The sequence below is a fragment of the Lutjanus erythropterus genome, chromosome 19 (assembly GCF_056507025.1).
Source record: "Lutjanus erythropterus isolate fLutEry1 chromosome 19, fLutEry1.hap2, whole genome shotgun sequence".
Taxonomy (NCBI): domain Eukaryota; kingdom Metazoa; phylum Chordata; class Actinopteri; order Lutjaniformes; family Lutjanidae; genus Lutjanus; species Lutjanus erythropterus.
The window spans coordinates 22,549,276-22,568,264 of record NC_139335.1 but is presented as its reverse complement, the minus strand read 5'-3'; the positions used below and the strand labels follow the sequence as shown (position 1 = coordinate 22,568,264).

The 18,989-nt window shown below is 38.2% G+C and overlaps 3 protein-coding genes across 3 annotated transcripts; 1 reads left to right on the top strand and 2 right to left on the bottom strand.

The window, feature by feature from the left end:
* The first annotated feature begins 756 nt into the window (after positions 1-756).
* On the top strand, positions 757-3,809 carry atp5mf (ATP synthase membrane subunit f). Its single transcript, XM_084744413.1, has 4 exons — positions 757-813; positions 1,969-2,076; positions 2,425-2,541; positions 3,650-3,809. Exons 1-4 carry the CDS (start codon positions 798-800, stop codon positions 3,676-3,678), a joined length of 270 nt encoding a protein of 89 aa, XP_084600539.1. The 5' UTR covers positions 757-797; the 3' UTR covers positions 3,679-3,809.
* A 130-nt stretch (positions 3,810-3,939) lies between these two features.
* Positions 3,940-8,865, bottom strand: cpsf4 (cleavage and polyadenylation specific factor 4). The gene is made up of 8 exons (XM_084744411.1): positions 8,437-8,865; positions 8,188-8,238; positions 7,007-7,159; positions 6,798-6,893; positions 6,596-6,689; positions 6,335-6,407; positions 6,043-6,204; positions 3,940-4,802 (listed from the first exon to the last, which is right to left on the bottom strand). The coding sequence occupies exons 1-8, from the start codon at positions 8,537-8,539 to the stop codon at positions 4,734-4,736; spliced, it is 801 nt and encodes a 266-aa protein (XP_084600537.1). The 5' UTR covers positions 8,540-8,865; the 3' UTR covers positions 3,940-4,733.
* Positions 8,866-9,700: 835 nt separating this feature from the next.
* On the bottom strand, positions 9,701-16,854 carry shmt1 (serine hydroxymethyltransferase 1 (soluble)). The gene is made up of 12 exons (XM_084744262.1): positions 16,721-16,854; positions 15,660-15,803; positions 15,293-15,438; positions 15,043-15,158; positions 14,474-14,634; positions 13,133-13,214; positions 12,804-13,016; positions 12,576-12,689; positions 12,357-12,479; positions 11,196-11,312; positions 10,901-11,011; positions 9,701-10,351 (listed from the first exon to the last, which is right to left on the bottom strand). Exons 2-12 carry the CDS (start codon positions 15,750-15,752, stop codon positions 10,179-10,181), a joined length of 1,449 nt encoding a protein of 482 aa, XP_084600388.1. The 5' UTR covers positions 15,753-15,803; positions 16,721-16,854; the 3' UTR covers positions 9,701-10,178.
* Positions 16,855-18,989: the final 2,135 nt, after the last annotated feature.

Genomic DNA, 18,989 nt, shown 5'->3' with positions numbered 1-18,989 from the left:
TTTGTTTCTAACACATTTTTTTAAAGAAAAGATGGTAGTTTAGTAAACTTTTTAAAAATTTATTTCAAAACTTAAAGAGCTTGAGATTGATTAACCCTAACCCCTATAAGCAATGTCCCATTCAAAGATTATGTCAAGGGCAGTACAGTGTAGAAGTGGTTAGCACTGTAGAAGATCCTGGGAAGGATCTTCCTATGTGGAGTTTGCATGTTCTCCCTGTGTTTGGTTTCCCCCACCATTGAAAACATGAATCTTAGGTTGATTCTACTGTCAGTGCCCCTGGACCCCTGACCAAGGCACTGGCACAGATCTGGAGTTGGATCCCAGGCACTACACAGCGAACTGTGCATTGTACTGTGTATAATTCTATATATGACAATAAAGTTGACTTTATTTTCTTTATCTTTATCTTCTTTACTGGTTACACTGCCCAATCCTTTGTTAAACAATGTTTTAGTTGACAAAATAGTGGATAATGATAGTTCCAGCTGTTTCTATAATTCTGGTCACCCTATTTTCAAGTAAACTTAACATTACAACCTGAAGTTGATGATAAACTGGTAACTGAGTGTCAAATATGTTTTTCTTTTTTAAAATCCAGCCGGTTTGTTGTTGCTCTGTTCTGTGTTTATTGCTGTGAATGCTAAACCTTTTAGTCTCATTATTAGACGTCTCTGGTTTCATTTCTTCTGCTGCCCTCTAGCGGATTTATTGATAAACTACATCATCTCCCATGATGCACTTCCCCCGTTTTTATTCCCATCATTCCCTGCTGCGAGCTCTCTGCACCAGTCAAGATGGCGGACAGACCAGGTAAAACAGCGTGTCCTCTGCTTAAATATTTACAGATTTTGTCAGTTATGTGTTTTGTTGTTGGTATATTTTCATGTTTTCTCGGAGTTTGTGTGTGTTAACGTCAGACAGGCCGTTAAAGAGTCAGTTGAAGGTCTTTGTCTGACTGAAGGCCGCACTCAGTCCGTAGAGTCACGTCAAGGTCTTTGCATGTCATTGCCAGTTCTCAGCAAACATTTATACGCGAGCTGCTTTGGATATTTAATTGTCATGTTCAGTGAGTAGAAACTTGCGATTTTACTTACAGTATGGACGAAACCATTATGAATAAGTTTTCATTGCATTTGCAAGTTATGTAACTGTAATGGCTAACGTGAACAGTAGCCTGCAAACACCGTGTCAACCCCTAAACACTGATATTATCTGGTTAATTTCAACCCTAAAACAAATTTAGCCGTAAAAATAAAACACTAAAGGCTTTGCTTTATACTTACAGTGTGTTTTTAACGGCGGGCTAAGAACACTTCATTCATAACTAACTACATGAAGCTACATACCCGGCTAATGTCAAATGTGGCACCCCACTATAACTTATCGCCAGGGAGCTAAAGAGCCTCAGTCGATGTATTTGAGTGTAAATGTGAGCAACTACAGCTTAATTTGTATATTTATGTATTAAATACTTCTGCCTTTCAGAGAATGGAGTTGTCAAGATTTTAGGGATGCAGCTAATGATTATTTTGAGAATCGATCTGTCCAGGGGTTTCCTAACCTTTTCATGTCAAAAGACTCCCACAATACATGAGCAGTAGACCAGAGAGTTTCCTTTTTTTTTTCCTCTGCCAAGGACACTTCTCAAGATAGAAAATATACCGTTTCACGGACACCTGTTTGAGGACCACTGCATAAGACCATGAGCCCCCATTTACAGTTGATCATTCATCATAATTGTTTAGATTCATATTAATTCAGTGAATAGACTGAATAATCAGTTAGATGAAGCTCTGACCCTTTTACTTTTTAGCAGCCAATATTGTTTTATGACCTATTAATGATCAAAAGTGTTAAACTACTCCCCTGCCTAACCAAGACAACACCATAAGAGCTACAGCTTGTTTTTATTCATAATGGACAAAGTGTAATCAAACTGTTGTTGCTGTCTCCACTTGTGACCAGTTCCCATTGCTGAGAAGCGTCTGATGGATGTGAAACTGGGGGAGCTGGGAAGCTGGCTTGGAGGTCGGGACTTCACTCCCAATGGCATCATTGCATCCATCCGCAAGGGTGAGGAAACCTGTTCAGGCTAAAACTCCATTGTGGATACAAAAAAACTTAAACAAAGGAACTTGGTTCTGATTTTGGTTCCTTTGTTTCTGTCTTTGTCACAAAAAAGAGTGCAGTTTTCAATACAGCCAATTTGTGAAATACAAAGTTTTTTTTAATGCTAAATATTCTAAATATGTTGTGCTTTCATTCCTTCATCCCTTTCTTGCACAACATACACAGCATGTTGTCTGCTGCCAATTAAATTAACTCACTCGCATTTTTCTACTTTGAGGATGACACTGTTCAGCCTGTTGCCATACTATTGTGATTCATGCTGTTTTGTTTTCTTTCCTCCTTCTCGTCCAGGCCACGAAAGATACTATAATAAGTACATTAACGTGAAGAAGGGAGGCATCGGTGGAGTGGCTATGCTGCTGGCTGGCTACGTGGCACTCAGCTACCTGTGGGAATACGACCACATCAGTAAGAAATGCAAACGCTTCCTGTTTAGGATGTTTGGACTTTTACTATAGTTCTTTTTTTCTTTTGAGTAAATAGCTTTGTTCAGACTGCAAGCAAATCAGATTTGTTTCTCAAATCAGATCTGTAAGACAGACTGTCCACACTGGTATTTGCAAGTGATCAGATCGGATTCATTTCCCTAGATATCACCAACCTATCACATGAGGTGCTGTGGTATCAACATAGGCGTCACTCAGTCATAGGTGTCACAATTTCAATATTAAATTGATCTATTTCTATTCACCTCCATCTACAGCATTACATCTGAAGAAAAAATACAACGCTTTGAGATGACACAGCACAGCTTAATGGCAGTTTTATCACACTCGATACCATAAAGACTAGATGTTGTTAAAAAATTTGAAATTGTAAATGACAGTTGTCAAGGCATAAAGCCATTTATCTGTTGATCTTTACAAATCAGAAGTCCAAAGTCTAACAATGGCATAACTGTCAGTGCAACAAAAATGTTTAAATTGAATCATTGTTGTGCAGCACATTGTGAGTGACACAAAACACTAAGAAATCAGATTTGAGTGTCCAGACTGAGACATCTGTAGAAGTCCTGTTGAAATCACATTTCATAACACCTCCACATTTGCTTGGATCCAATTTGCAAAAATCAAATTTCATATAGTTTCTTGCTGTCAAGACTTTCTAAAATCAATCAAGATACAATGTGGATGTGCCTAAAGTAGGGTTGTAAATTGTTAGCACTTTCCTTAGTCAATTGTTCATGACATTACTGATCAATTACTTGATTGTTATTGAAAAAACAAATTACAGACATAAAGGCCTTCTTATTAAACCAATATACTTGAATTTCCGAAAACATGTGGAGCATGCAAAAAATATTCTGTTATTTCAGATCTTTGATAGCTTGATTAAATTTTACTTGATCAAATTCTAAACAACCCATTGAACATCGATTAATTATCATCCCTAGCCAAAAGACAGGATCAATGTCACCCCTGATATTGGATTGTTGTGTCTCAAACTAGCTAGAATACCTCACTAATGTCAAACTTAGATTTAATTTACACATCCTTTTCTCTGTCTTCTCTTGCAGAACACGATCGCTGGAGGAAGTACCACTGAGGCCCTTCAGCAGCCATCAGACCCTCAGGGGTTGAACTTGAAGCTCTTTGTTCCCCCTGCTCTTTCTACTCTCAGCTCTCTGTTGTGTTGAATATGTGACTGTTGTGACCAATAAACAATATTAAGATTTACTGTTGGGTATCGTGTGTGAGTTAAGATTTAAAACTGTGCTCTTAGTAGTTAGAACTATCAAAAGTGCAGCTATTCTGTGGTAACACTTTATAAACTGAGGCTGAGTGACGTGAAGGTACAGATAAAAGGTCAATCTTTAACAAGAACATTTATTTGTACACACTGTACAGATTGAGAGAATATGCTCCGATTGTATCCACTGACTGTCCACACACTGAAAGGTATCCTGAGATACTTGTTTATCTAAGCCAAACTGCTGCACCCCGACACATTGTCATAGGTGAAATTTGAATGATCTGTGTATCCAGATTTAACACATGGGCTCCAAAAACAATTGGAAAATTATGAACTTCTTCCAGGATTTAAAATGTTTGAAAAACCACAAATGTGTAGAAGGGTCTAAAATTTGAGTAGTGATTAATTACAGAAGTTTTGAATACAAACTGCATCAATTTACATTCCTATTGGCATTTATCAAATTGTTTTTATTTTACTGACACTCATTGATTTACTGGCATTAGCAGATTAGAGGCTCTGCTCTGGTGTCACTGATGCAGTCACATGACCTAAGGAAATGTGAATGATGAGGCAGTAACATGTTACAGTACTGCCCCTCTGTTGGACCATGGGTGCGATGTGTATTTAAATATTCAGTGTGCTAAACAGTACAAACATTGTAGAAAACTCTGTAGACTATCCCACAAGTCATGAACCACAGCCACACAGACTGTGACCTCTCATTTTTATGTATCCACAGTCGAAAAAAATAAGACTCTGTATCTTTCCTGCTGCCAGTGTTTGTAGTGACACACACACACACACAAGAGTGGCAGTTAAAGTCTTTCAAGTTCAACTTCAGCTATGGAGCAAAGAGGCTTCCTCTCTGCTGAGCTGCAGCACTGTGGTGACCTCCAGGCTGAGGGTTACTGTCCACTCAGGAAGGCAAGGTGGCCTTTAGTGCATTTGTTGGCATAGTGGCCCTTCTCACCACACTGCAGACACACAGAAGACAAAAGAGTGAAGGTGTTAATGGCACCTTTCTAAAAGCAAATGAAAGCTGAAAATAGCACAGGAATGATGGAGGGCACGTGTGTACTAAGTAGAAATAATCATCATTTTATGTTCAAGTGAAGGAAAGGTACAAATTCTTACATTTGAGAAGATGCTCCATGATCCAAAAATTAATTTTCTGTCACTTGGTTCAGTTTAAACTTTACAATTACATATAAGAAGGTTCATTTTTTTAATAAAAATGTATATATAGTACTTTTCAAACTACTTTCACAAAGTGCTTCAACAAATAACAGCTAAAATTAAAGATAAAATAATAGATAAAAGTACAAATAATATAAAATATTAGATAAAATAATAAGGCACACAGTAAAACTGTCGAGAGATGACTCAAAAGAAAGCAGTGAATTTTGTAGTCTTAAAGGGGCAGTTCACCACAAAATAAAAAGTACATATTTTTCCTCTAGCCTTTGGAGATATCGGCCATAGAGATTCTTCTCCCCAATATAATGGGACTACATAGCACATTTGAAACATTCAAAACCACTCTCTACAATCTCTTTCCAACAATCATGACCTGGTTACTCAAGATAATCCACAGACCTTGTCGTGAGCAGTTTCTTGTTAGGAACTGTTTTGTTCCTATTAGACAGACAGAAAGTAGTTCCAGTAGATTCTACTGCAGAGAGAAAGTAGCTCCTACATAAAACTGCTCACAACAAAGTGCAGATTATTTTGAGCAACATGATTTTTGTTAAGATACATTGCTGTTGAGTTTTTCAAAAGTTAGACCACTAGTCCTGTCTAGTTCCAGTATAAATTATATCCCCATGGCTGATATCTCCCAAACTATGCAGCTCACACCAAAACATTATAGATGGATGAACAGCACCACAGACCAGAGGAAAAATATGTATTCTTGATTTTAGGGTGAACTGTCCCCTTAAGTTCCTGACTAGGCTATTCCAAAGGGTTGGAGCCTTAACAGTAAAAGCCCTGTTACCCCTGGTCTTCTTCAGCCTTGACTGAGACTAATGCCGACCATTGCTCTCAAGAGAGGAAGTCAAATTTACTTTATTTGTATTTACCAAAATCTCAAACTACTACTTTAGGGTAACTAGTGCCAGTCTTCATATCTTTGACAACAATGAGAGGCTGGTGTCTAAAATGGATTTTGAACACACAAGGGCATGTTAGTGGACTAATATTTGGTTGTCTCACCTTGTAGCAGGTGACCTGGTCCAGTGGCCGAGGCCCTCTGTTGCCAGTCATGTTATTTTGCTGAGTGACAGCCATCGGCGTGTGGTTCTGCGGCCGCTGACCTGGACTGGAGTTGGTCAGCTGGATTAGAGAGAGCGACGAGCGACCGATGGTGGGCACAGTCTGCAGTGAGAAACAAAGAGAAATCATTTAGAGTTTAATTTTGAACTACCTGAATCTACACACTCATAGTGGCCTATCATTTCTACATACAGATGTGTGTATTTGGGTGTTTGTGCACTTATCCTCTCACCTTTGTCTGGTTCTGGGTTTGCTGTGGTAGAGGAGGCTGTTCAGAGGCTCCCATAGGCAATTCAAAACGAGGACTGTAGAAGAATATCTCACTTTAAATCTACATCACTTCCACATGAAGCCCTTTACAGTTCATCTCATAAATAAGGCAAAAAGAGGTAATGATCCCTAATTACAAAACGTAACACTAAAACAAGTCACAAGTTAAGTAAAGTAAGGAAGGTTTCTATTATGTAAGAATCAAATGAACAGGATTACATACTGCATAAATTTACAGGATTTCCCTTCCGGACAGAAGCCCACCAAGAAATTCACACAGATCACCCTTCTCGTGTGTCTGTGTCTGCAGTCAGGACCTAAGACAGGAAAATGGAAGAAGATCCACAGCAGAAAGTTAAGAGCATGTTTAGGTGTTAATATTATTACTATTGGAATGTTTATGTCCACCACAGAACAGGGCTCACCATGTTTGCAGAAGCCTCGGTCATACCAGGGACAGTCTTTGATCTTGGACTCAGGATCGATGTGCAGGAATGGACATTCCTTGTTGCTACACTCACCTGCAAGAGTCAACGCACACATTTAACACACACATCAAATCATTAACATACTCTGGATAAGAACAGTTATCGAGCTCATTATTTTGATTTTATGAAACATCGGGTCAACGAACCAAACTTGGAGTAGAAGTAACATTCAGGCATCTTGGTCATGTCGTATTCATGGAGAAACTCGCACTGGTCTCCCTTCTTACATAGTCCTCTGAGCCAGTGCTTACACACCACCGTCTTCTCTCCACTGATGTGACGGAATGGACACATCCCACCTGGAAGTGGAAACAAAAATTCTTAACTCATACCCCCAGTGAGCAGTCTGTGTTTTCCACAAATATAGTGTCAATATTTTCTATTTCCCCTTTCTCAGTTGCATGCTATAACTTGGTATTTTAAAAAGCAATTAAAGATTAAACATCTATTTTGGGGTAATTCAACCTTGTAAGCTCTTAAATTTTTATCTTTAATATTAATATATTTTTTTTCAAGTGAGTGTTTTTGTTATCGTTTTTGAAATTTTATTTATATCAATCGCTATACTTATTATTACTTAATCACAAGTTTCATCACGATACAATATATTGATTCTTTGCGATAATACTTGCCGATATCACAAAGTTTGCCACAATCCCGTTTTGATTCAATTCAAATCAGGTTCCAGTGATTAATACCAGATTATATCATATGTCCATTTAACACATTCAACTACACTTAGGTCAACTGACAAAAAGCAACCAGCACCCCTCCAACACATCATCATGCTATTTTATTTTGGAGGGAAAAAACTCTCATGCCCTGTACAAATCACAACAAAAGATCGTCTTCAGTGTGACACAGACCCATTAACAATGCTTTTATCGACCCGTTTCCTAAGAGCCGCTCCTTTTTGTCTTGTGTAGCTTTAAAATCCAGCTATATGGATGGCTTTATTTATTGTGTCAGAGCACGAGAAGTTTTCTTTATTTGGAAATGGTTAGTTACCCTCAGGATGTATATTTAGCAGACCTGGGCCGATCTATTTAAAAGATGTTGAATCATAGTAGAATCCAGTGTTTTTGCAGCAGCTTCAGTACTGACCTTTTCCTTCCTTTTCTTGTCAGTCCTCAACCGTTATGGACATAAGATACAACATTGCTGGATTCAGAAATAACTAATTCCTTATTTTACTGATTTCAAAATGTCTATTTTCGTTAATAAATATACAATTATACGTTACACTGTAAATGCCCCACATGTGCAGCAGAGTTGCATGAAGAGGTGATACTGATACTGCAGTTGAAATGTCATGTTGTGTTTTTACCTTTCACACAAGCTGCTCTCATGAAGAACTCACACACAGCAGATCCGGATTCTGCAAGGACACACACACACACACACAATTAGACTACAACTTTAGATATGAGATCGACGACACACTAAGCTAACATCAACGGTCACTACCGTTCAGGTGCCAGAGTCAACCTGCCGTTAGCTGGTTTAACTGTTACCTCTGATGCAGTTTACCCACAGCGGCTAAGTGGCAGGTAGCAACAGTAGCTTCAGTACTTACTGTCCATGCCGGGGAAGGGCAGAGGCTGTGCTCCGAGCTGCTGCTGCACAGCGATCTCCAGATCAAACTTGATGTGATCTACGTTAGCCAGAATGTCCTGCATGTCTGCGTTAGTTAGCAGTGCTCCGATCAAACAAATGTCAGCTTCGGTTAGCTAGCTTGAACTTGAGCTAACGCTAGTTAGCTAGTAATTTCTTCATCAGCCAGCTAAAGTGGCTAACGAGGCTAACCCAAAAGCTACAAAAACCCAGCGAGCTCCCGGGTGAGAAACCACGATAGCCGCAGTTATTTGTAGCGTTATCGGAACTACTTTAAAGAAGAATCCCTAACAGCGGTCAGTATGTAACTTTAAGTTAACGTTAGTGATCAACAGCTCCTTGTTCTCTGGAGGGGAGGCGCGCAGGCTGACCTCTGACCTGACGAGGTAAGGCCAGACTAAACGATCCCAGAGTGCTTTGATAATCTCACGTTATGGTGGCCTGTCTACTGATTCAAAGCTACTATATCAGATAAAATGAGTCTGTATTTACATTTTTCCACCCAAAGTTACAGTGGACAGTTAAAAAGAAACAGGAAGAAATTTCTATTTAGATCATTTTATTTTTGAATTTATATTTTGTGGTTCTCATTATTTCTTTCTTTCTGGGAGAAATCAAAAGGAAAATATAATAACAGACATTTGAAAGACAAATCGTATTTTCGAATTCCAAGTTCACTAAACACAATCTTTATCCCACCCAGAGCAAAGACTGCAAATATTAAACACATATATACAGTACATATATGTATGTATGAATATGAATATATATATATACACACACACACAATCATATATCCACACTATAACCCTCTCCTCCACCTTCTCACCGCTTTACCCCCTAATATCTGCCCTATTCCCTTACCCCTAATCCCTCCTCTTCTTACCTCTTTACCCCCAACCAGTTCCCTTCTTACCCCTCTTTATCCCTAAACCTCCCTCCTATTCCCTTAATCGTTTTATGTACTGTAGTTTTCAATGCAACTTTACAAAACACTAATGCTGTTAGACTTTTAACTCTAACAACTTGGCAAGAAAGGTTTCACATATTCTCTTTGATTGTAAACTGTATATGATCATTGTCACCTATATACTTGTTCATTTGCAAATACTACACTCAATGATACAAAGCTGGTTAAAGAAATCTGTGAAGTATCCCTTTAAGTTTCCGTTTAAAATGAGTCTGCACCAGTTCAGCAGTCAAACTGAAAGCTCATACACAGCATCTGTTGTTTCTTCATTGTGGTTATTTTTATTAATGTAACAATTGTGGTTTTAAATTGTATTTATCATACTGTAAATGTCCACAGTATTTGATATAGAATGTTCATGTTCAACAGTAGTCAAGCTTTGTGTTCCAGTAGCTTTGGATTGTAAATTTAATACAAAAGAAATAATTTGAACGGATTAAAGCTTATATGTGATCATAACATTCAACACCAATCTGCAGGAGAAAACAAAACCCAATCTACAAACAGCAAAGGCACTGCAGCAACATTGAATAACTGGAGGACAAAGAAGTCTGCAAATACTTTCATTGAGACAAATCTGTTGTGAGGTTATGATCAAGTTTCTTCATTTGATCACTGACAGATTTAACAAGTGAACACTCAACAAATATACACACCAAACAATATACCACCAAACATTATCATAATAACATCATAATGTTTGTTAAAATCATCAGTGTCTGAAGTGGCGCCCTCTACAGCTCAGGAAGACCTGGCATGGGGAACTGAGCAGCAAAAGCCTCCACCTCTGTCTTGATTTCTGCTACTCGCTGCTGGAACTTCTCTCCCTGAGTCAGGGCCTGGACGAACTCCTTCAGAGGGGCTTTGGAGTCCAGGCTGTTCTGCACCTCCAGGGTCAGCACAATACCTGCAGGAGAGAGGAGAGCAGAGAGGGAGAGAGTCATTTTGATTTGGTGGATGATTCTAAACCTTACGACATAGAAACTAATCAGAGCTTAGCAAATTCACATCACTTCATTGTTGCAAGTGAGAACGCGAAAATGCTGAATTCACCCAAAACTAAGCCAAAATGTCAAAGTGAACTGATTAAAAGTGAGACTTAGTTGAAACTTGTAATACATTCAGCAAACAATACTGGTGGGCACCACAGAATTTGTGCTCTGTGACTGGGTGTTTATTACTGAGGCACTCCTTGGCAGTTGTAGTTAATGTCTCCCCTCATGTTTTATATGAAAAACAACTTTAATATGAGATGTTTCGGTTAGTTTAAAAGCTATATGAGGGTCATATATTGCATTTGTCCAAATTGAGTTTTAAAAACCTGCTTCATCGAAGTGTTTGTACCCATAATCTATGCATTAGCAGTAATGAGTATAATGGCATGCTAACTATACTAGCCAACATTCAAGTATGACAGAACACATTTTTCAGAAATATATTTTTTAAAACGTGTTACCTCTGTGAATGAACTCAGCCACCTTCTTGAAGTCATCCTCCACCAAGCCTCTGGACGTCAGAGCTGGAGAGCCAAACCTCAGACCGCTAGGGCGTAAAGCACTCTTATCCCCTATACAAACACATGTATATGGAAACATTAAGAGAGTGGCACCCTGTGGCAAGAAAGACATCAACAGAGACACAGGATAGACTACTCTGCCATCATATTACACAAACTAGGGGCTACACTTGTATGAAATCAAAGTTGCCTGTATCATTGCGTGTCAGTGTTAAAACAGACACACAGGCAGTACCTGGACAGGTGTTCTTGTTGCAAGCAATGGCACAGGCTTCCAGAACTTTCTCAGCTCGTCCTCCATCAGTTCCTTTGTTGCGCAGATCAAGCAATATCAAATGATTGTCAGAGCCACCTGCACAGGAGGAGAAAAAGACGATTAGAAGACACTACAGATTGCGAAGCTATTAAATATCAGAAAGTTCATCATCAAGCATGGTATGTCATTACCCTTTGTTTTTACAAAGCATATATGGTTATACAAATTTTAAACGTTAAATGAAACTACATGAAAAGAGAGTCAATAGGGATGTATGGACATGGACAAAAGTAGAAGTGTTTCCACCATAATAACCACAAGGTATGAGGTGAAAAATAAAATTATCTAAAGAAAAATCTCCTGCTACTAACTGTAGCTTTGTCTGCGAAAATGTAAACACAGTTTCATTTAATTTGATTTCACAGAGAATCCGGCCTGGTGGCATTAAAAACTACAGAAATATCCAATCTTCTCACTGATGGTCTCATTTGCTTATGTAGGTCGTACAGAGCCATCTTTAATAAAGTGTTAAGTTGATGTCAGATTGGCATGTTCAAGGCTAAAGAAGCAGATTGTATTCACTAAAGAATGAATAACATTATCTTGCGATTACACAAAAACATCTACAATCTTTATCTCGTAGCCTAATTATGAGAAACATGAATCATAGTAATGAGGAAAATTATATAAATTCTCAAATGATCTTTTGATCATCACTGCTAACACAATCAGTCTGACTGCTAGAGAAATATCAGAAGGAGCAGATTTAAAATGCTCAGGAAAGATGCCATACTAATTCAATGTACTAGCAATAATGTCTCCAGATGTCTTAAATTAAGGAGGGAGTACACCTTCACAGCAGCCATTTTAACACGACACACTGTTACCAATGATAGTAATTAAGGTTCAAGTAAGCTCATACAGTCAGGGTGGCTAACTGGAGAGGCTCTGCTACACTAAATGGAACAGGACCTTAATTAGTATCATTGGTAACACCTGTGTTTACTCTACTATTTCATATCAGTATGGCTGCCGTGAAAGAGGTCCATGAAGGCAAAGTTTATCAGTTAATGTTTCTTTGTAGCTTCTGCACATTGGAAACTGCCATTAACAGATTCGTGTTGGTGCTGTGGCACTCACCAGTGACAATCTTGTAGCCGTGGTCGATAAGGCCACTGGACAGAGCTCTGCAGTTAGCGAGAACCTGCGTTTGGTAGGCCTTGAACTCTGGTGTCATGGCTTGTTTTAGAGCTACAGCAACACCTGCCAGTGAAAAAACAAGTCTAAATGAGACAGACTGTAAAATAATTGAATGGCACTGCAGATGAAACCGAGAGGACAAAGGAAGATGAGACGGACCTGCGATAGCGTGGTTGTGTGGTCCTCCCTGCAGCCCAGGAAACACAGCCTGATTGATCAAAGACTCCAAGTTGTACAGAATCTCCTTCCCCTTGGCATCCACACTCCGCACACCTGGAGGAGGGAAACAGAAACATGTAAAACAGAAATCAGGATAAAAGAACATCAATGACAAAACAAAAAAGGCATGTGGTTTGTTTTGGCAGAAGCATCATATTCCATTTCTACCTTTCCTGTAGAAGATCAACCCAGCGCGGCAGCCACGCAGCGTCTTGTGTGTTGTCGTGGTAACAATGTCACTGTACTCAAAGGGAGAGGGCACCACTCTAGCAGCCACTAATCCACTGATGTGAGCCATGTCTGCCATCAGATATGCACCGTTCTCATTAGCAATCTGCTTCATGCGGGCGTAGTCAAGGTTGCGGGAATAGCAGCTTGTTCCTGGAGAAGATAAAGAAACAGAGGTGAATGTGATGTTTACAAATGAAGTAAACAAGTAATACAAGAAGTCAGCATGCACAGTGTGTGTGTGAGTGTGTGTGTGTACACTAAAGGACCTGCAATGATGAGTTTGGGGTGGAAGAGTCGAGCGTTTTCTTGCAGTCTGTCATAGTCAATGTAGCCAGTTTCTGGATTCACCTAAAAACAGAGGACCATCTCACATCAAACACACCAAAACAGCTACATCTGATTCACTGAGAAACAGATATATTTCAAAGGATTGTGCTCAAGCCCAATACTGACTGAACCAACTGGATATCACTTTGAATAAGAACAACTCTGTTTCAAGTTTTCACATCTTGTGTTTTCTCTTCATTTTGTACTTCATCATTTGTATTTTAATCCGTTGAAAACTTTGGATGCAAAGTGTCTACTACTAGCTATTTACATACTCAATATATGACTATGAAAAATCTGGAACAGCAGTAAACGGTTTCATACCTTTTTAAAAGGATGTGTAAATCACAAGTTTCATCACAATATGATACATCGATTCAGTGTATAGTTACACCCCTTATTTTAATTGTCTTGTTTTATGGTTTGTCTCAGTGCATGTACCCGGGACTCCCTGGAAAGAAGTACTGATACTGAGGGCATTACCCCAAGGACAATCAAAAAGAAGGATGGGACATTACATCAATATAAAACAATTCTATGCTCCAGGCTTTGGTGTGAGCTTTACTGAAGCTGATGGGAGATGCAATGTAAATCACGTTATTGGGAGACTACCAGCAAATAAACAAATGCCCACATCAGTTATGAGAAAAATCAGTCAGTTCAGTCAGTATATTATTCTGTGTGTCTTTCAGCGGCAGAACTGGCAGCGAAGTCTGGCACCAAGCAGAGCATATAATGTTTTATAGTGCTGTAATGACCCTAGTGTTTTGTTTTCCTTGCATTATCTAGTGAAATAGTAAATTCACTAATAGGTTTGTAGTTTGGAAATGTTATAAACACTTTCCAGTTTTCTCCATTTACTCCCCTGATTCTGTCAAAGAACAGGCTTTTTGTCATCTTCTTCCAGCTCTCATAAGGAGCTGCACACCAATGCCATGTGCACATACCTGCACTAATGAAGACTAAACTTGTTTAACTCGGTGAGCCACTTTTTAAGCTACAATGAATTATTCTACAAGACAAACTCCTGGTTTAATTTATCCTGTCGAACTTAACATAGATATAAAGGATTTGGTGATCCTCACAGCGACAGAGTTGTTAAGTATCATCACAAACAAGATAAATTATTGACAGTATTCCTTAATACTATCATTTCAACTGTACAGCCTCAATTCATGTTTATTTAACAGTTATTATTCACATTTTCTAGATACTTTAACCCAATTTTTGTGACTTCCTGGATGAAAGCACGTTGACAAATACATGTGATTGTTTTGTACCTTATAAGGCATGGACTCAAAGAAGATGGACGTTGCTGAGATTTTTTTCTTATCAGTCATGAAGCCGTGTGTCAGGTGACCTCCATCAGGAAGGTCCAGTCCCATGATCCTGCCATGAGGCTCCACAATGGCCGTGTAGACAGCAAAGTTAGCAGGTGAACCTTTCAGAGAAGCATAAAAATAGTATGACAAGTCAGACAGAGGAATGAGGAAGATGATGAGATCAGGTCCAGATGATGAGAGGAGGGGGCGGCCCTATAGTTCAGTTGGTAGAGCGTCCGCCCCATGTACTGAGGTTGTTAGTCCTCTGCAGCGGCCGCTGGTTTGCCTGCGGCCCTTTGCTGCATGTCATCCCCCCTCTCTTCACCCTGTTTCCTGTCTGCTCTTCAGCTGTCCTATCCAACAAAGGCAAAAAAACCCCAAAACATATCTTAAAAAAAAAGATGAGAGGAAATAGAAAATATAGATAAAGAGTTTGAGGAGTGAGAAAGTCAACATATTGATAGCATCAGCCTGACTCTACACTAAAACACTGACAGAGTTTTAGATGTTAAATCACTATTTGATACCTGAGTATGGCTGCACATTGACGCCCCATTTATCTGCGTCTAGATCATAGGCCTCCAGCGCCCTTTTCTGACAGAGTCTCTCCAGCTCATCAACGTGCTCCGTGCCGCCATAGTACCTGAACACATGGATCACACCAATTATTGCTGGTATACCGCATTAATAATAAATGGATAGGATAAAGCAGACTGCACTACTTGCAGGATGTAAACCAATGGGATCTCATGAATAATGAATTTTTAAGTGTCGTACCTCTGACCAGGATATCCCTCTGAGTATTTGTTGTTCATACAGGATCCCAGAGCCTCCAGAACAGCTCTGCTGGCAAAGTTCTCAGACGCAATCAGCTCCAGACCATATGTCTGCCTGTGCTTCTCTCTTTTTATGATGCTAAACACCTAAAAGATAAATGCTGTATTATTTAAGGGACAATGATACAAATGATACACAAACTCTCAAGTAATTGGACACCTCTAAAAAAATTGAAATGTCAACAGCTACTTCATGCAAAACATAACCAAAATTTACTTTTTAAGCTGTTTTTAAGAGGGTCACAGCAGTCTTCAGAATATAGGTTTAGTCAAGACCCTCTGTTTATAAAATCCTCTAAAACACAAACCTCTGAGTCGCTGACAGACAAAGGCTCCAGCATCATCTTGTTGTGTGATTCCCAGGTTTCTTTGCTCACGTTGTGGCCATTTGTTAGAGACATGGTGGCTGTTTCTCTGCTCACGTAAAGTGGAAATCTAAAGAGGGAATGACTCTTTATGAAGAGTCAAGATAAGAATCACAAAGAAATAAAAACATAAAAAGGATATCCAAGTGAGATAAAAATCTTTCAACTAAAAAGATGCAATAAAATAATATTGTGGACGTCTTATGAAAGAGTATATAACGAGTCCTGCTGACAAACAGCCCTAAGCCTGAAACAAAGGAGGACTTATGCAGCAGCATCTGTGTTGTCCGCAGCAGTGTTGCAACTCTTCAGTTATGGCGTGATGTGGTCTCATCTGCTAAACTTTGGACCATTACACAGACTGATAAGCGGCAGAAACTAAACTCATAACAAAAGTTATTAGGTAACTTAGATAACTCATTCACAACTGCATGAAGTTATGTTTACACTTGCTAAATCTTGATCTGGCAGCTCTGTCCTGACTGCAAGGTCACTGCAGCTCAACCATGCATCTGTCAAATGCTGCTGAACAGCTAACCGAGTCGAGCACATGACATATATTACCATTATTATCTGCTCTGGACGACTGACCCAGAAAGTCAGCAGCAGTGGTGGAAAACAATGATTGCAAAGGTGAAAAAAGTCTGATAAACCTTTTGAGTAAGGTGAGCTGTAAAAACAAATACTCCACTAGCGCTAAAATATACACATGTAAACAGTCAGAACATCAAAGTACTAAAGTTTGCTTGCTACTTCTGACAGGAAACAACTAGCTTAAATTAGTATCTGGCAAACCGCGAGCACAGCTGTCATGACGGAGCTGCATTTCAACACCGCGGGAAAACAAATGCAGGTGCCAAACAACACGTTTAAACGCAATTTTAAAGATAGCACGCTATTCTGGAAAGGTTCTGCCAACACAAAAATAGATTACCTTCCACTGTACTTGTATTTCAGCGAAATATAAAATATTAGCATGACCAGTTCGTTAACAATTAACTCACCAGGTGAAAGGAGCCCAGCCGCTGTCACTACTGAACTGACAATGACCCGGGTTTGAACAAAAAAGCTCCCCGACGGAGGCTAAAGTCCGCGAAACTTTCCACCAATCAGCTCACGCCTTCGTCTTCTTCTTCGTCGAGGTTTATTGGTGGTTGGCAAACAACGAATTTGGTGCTTTACTGCCACCAATTGGTGTTTGCAGAGTAGAGCAGAATGGAAATGATTTGGTTACACTCACATCATCGCTGCATTTCATTTATACTGTGCATTTCTGCCAACCAGTACTCTTATTTATAATACTCATGCATCTTAACACACTTATTATATACCCTATATTCATCATTGTTGTTTGTTTACCGCTGTTGTATATATTGTATACTATTTTTTTTAATAAACTTTATCCTCTATTTTTTCTGTATATTGTCATATATTGTATTATATTGAACGCTCTTATTATTTCTATCTTTTATCATTTCTATATTTTTGTATATACTTACATTCTTGCACAGGAGCAACTGTGACACAACCAAGGATCAATAAAGTATCTTTAAATATGACAAAAATAAGTATTCATTGTTTTTTCAGATAAATGAATGAATTAATGAATGGATGCACTTATTTTGAACTTAAAATAATAATAATAATAAAAAAAAAAGATATAAAAAAACCACAAAAAACACAAGAGTAACAGTGTCCAAAAAGGACTTGAAGTAAAACTTGTTTTGTGTCACATCTCCTCTATTAATATAATATAATATAATATAATATAATATAATATAATATAATATAATATAATAACTTCTCAAAAAAAATTTAGTTATAACCAAATAAAATTTACAAACAACTATCCCAAGTTCAACTATCCCACAGTGTAAAAGAAAACCTTTCCTCATCACTAAACCTCCCAAAGTATCTTTTTTGTAGTTTTTTTAAATCAATTTATTTATATTATATTATATTATTATATATTATATTATATTTATATTATTTATATTTATACATATTCTTCTTTGTTGTACAAACACAATGTCTTTTAAAATTATAACACCCCTCCCCGTCACAAAACATTTCTTGAATATTGCCCAGTAGTGAATTATTTCTTGCTTTGAACAGAATTAAACCGTATTCTGGTCTGGAATTAATGACTGCTCTATCTTATCATATTAGTTAGTCTAAAACGCTGAAATAGAAATTGAGTTCTTTTGTAGAATATCTATTAGATCAAAGTGTAGTTTTATTTTTCAGACATTTTACATCACATTTCTTCTTTCTTCCTCATATTTCTGAAAGTGTAGCATAACATGACACTGTACTGTTACTTCCTACCCACAGTAGTCACATCTGCCTGTATTATTTATGTCCTGATATAATTGTCTCATCCGTCCTATTCCTTCCCACATACCTCATTTCTCCCATTTTCCTCTGAACTCCATTGCTTTTGCTTTTGCCACCATTGCTTTAAAACTGCCATATCAGTGCAGCTATTTTTGTGACCTCCTTTGCTACCAACACACTAATTTACTCTATTACAAAAACTGATTTTTGTTATCCACCATGCCAAGTTACCACCACTGTCTGCTTGTGTGTGTGGGCCCTGTGCTCAATGTCTATTTCTGTACAGGTATTCTTAACGCCTGCAACTGCGTCGAATTTATTGTAAAATCAGATGAAATGAGGCTGTATTTACATTCTTCCCTGTAAAAGCTACAAAGAGCAGTACATTACCCAATTAAAAGGAAGCAAGAGGTGATTCTTTTGTAAATAATTTTATTTGTGACATTATATATTTAGCGCTTACGAAGGTGGCAAGACTTTCACTTAATGAAAGTTCCTTGTAGTAGCTTTGAAATAGATATACCAACACCATTTAAAGTGAGAGCAAATTCTGGATGTCCTATTAAAAGTTTGATGTGAACTAATGATATATTAAGTTGATTCTGGGGTTTGTTTGTTTTTTCCAAAACAGATGACTCAGGGGTCAGGACATTAATATAATTTATTTAGCACTCAAACTCAATTAAATTCTTCACACCTTAATCTGATGTAATACATATTACACATTTACTAACTGATATGGACTGGTTAATGTGAAAATTGGCAACATTTGGTGTATCTGTGTTGAATCCATCAAAGTGATGAATTTGTTCACGCTGTATAGAAAGTATGGCTATTTTGTCTTTTATCAATGTATCATAATATATTTCCTGATCACTCTTAAATAATTTCAGAGGCCTTCCTAAATCATTAGGACAAATTCTTAATATATAGGCA

Excerpts from the sequence above, each read along its gene's own strand:
- atp5mf (XM_084744413.1), top strand. Across the intron at positions 2,077-2,424 it reads CATTGCATCCATCCGCAAGG|GCCACGAAAGATACTATAAT; the intron begins GTGAGGAAACCT and ends CTTCTCGTCCAG. Across the intron at positions 2,542-3,649 it reads GTGGGAATACGACCACATCA|AACACGATCGCTGGAGGAAG; the intron begins GTAAGAAATGCA and ends CTTCTCTTGCAG.
- cpsf4 (XM_084744411.1), bottom strand. The coding sequence starts at position 8,539 with ATGCAGGACATTCTGGCTAACGTAGATCACATCAAGTTTGATCTGGAG. Across the intron at positions 6,894-7,006 it reads TTACTTCTACTCCAAGTTTG|GTGAGTGTAGCAACAAGGAA; the intron begins GTTCGTTGACCC and ends TGACTCTTGCAG. Across the intron at positions 4,803-6,042 it reads ACCAGGTCACCTGCTACAAG|TGTGGTGAGAAGGGCCACTA; the intron begins GTGAGACAACCA and ends GTGTGTCTGCAG.
- shmt1 (XM_084744262.1), bottom strand. The coding sequence starts at position 15,752 with ATGTCTCTAACAAATGGCCACAACGTGAGCAAAGAAACCTGGGAATCA. Across the intron at positions 15,159-15,292 it reads GAGGGATATCCTGGTCAGAG|GTACTATGGCGGCACGGAGC; the intron begins GTACGACACTTA and ends CCATGTGTTCAG. Across the intron at positions 12,690-12,803 it reads GTTGATCTTCTACAGGAAAG|GTGTGCGGAGTGTGGATGCC; the intron begins GTAGAAATGGAA and ends TCCCTCCTCCAG.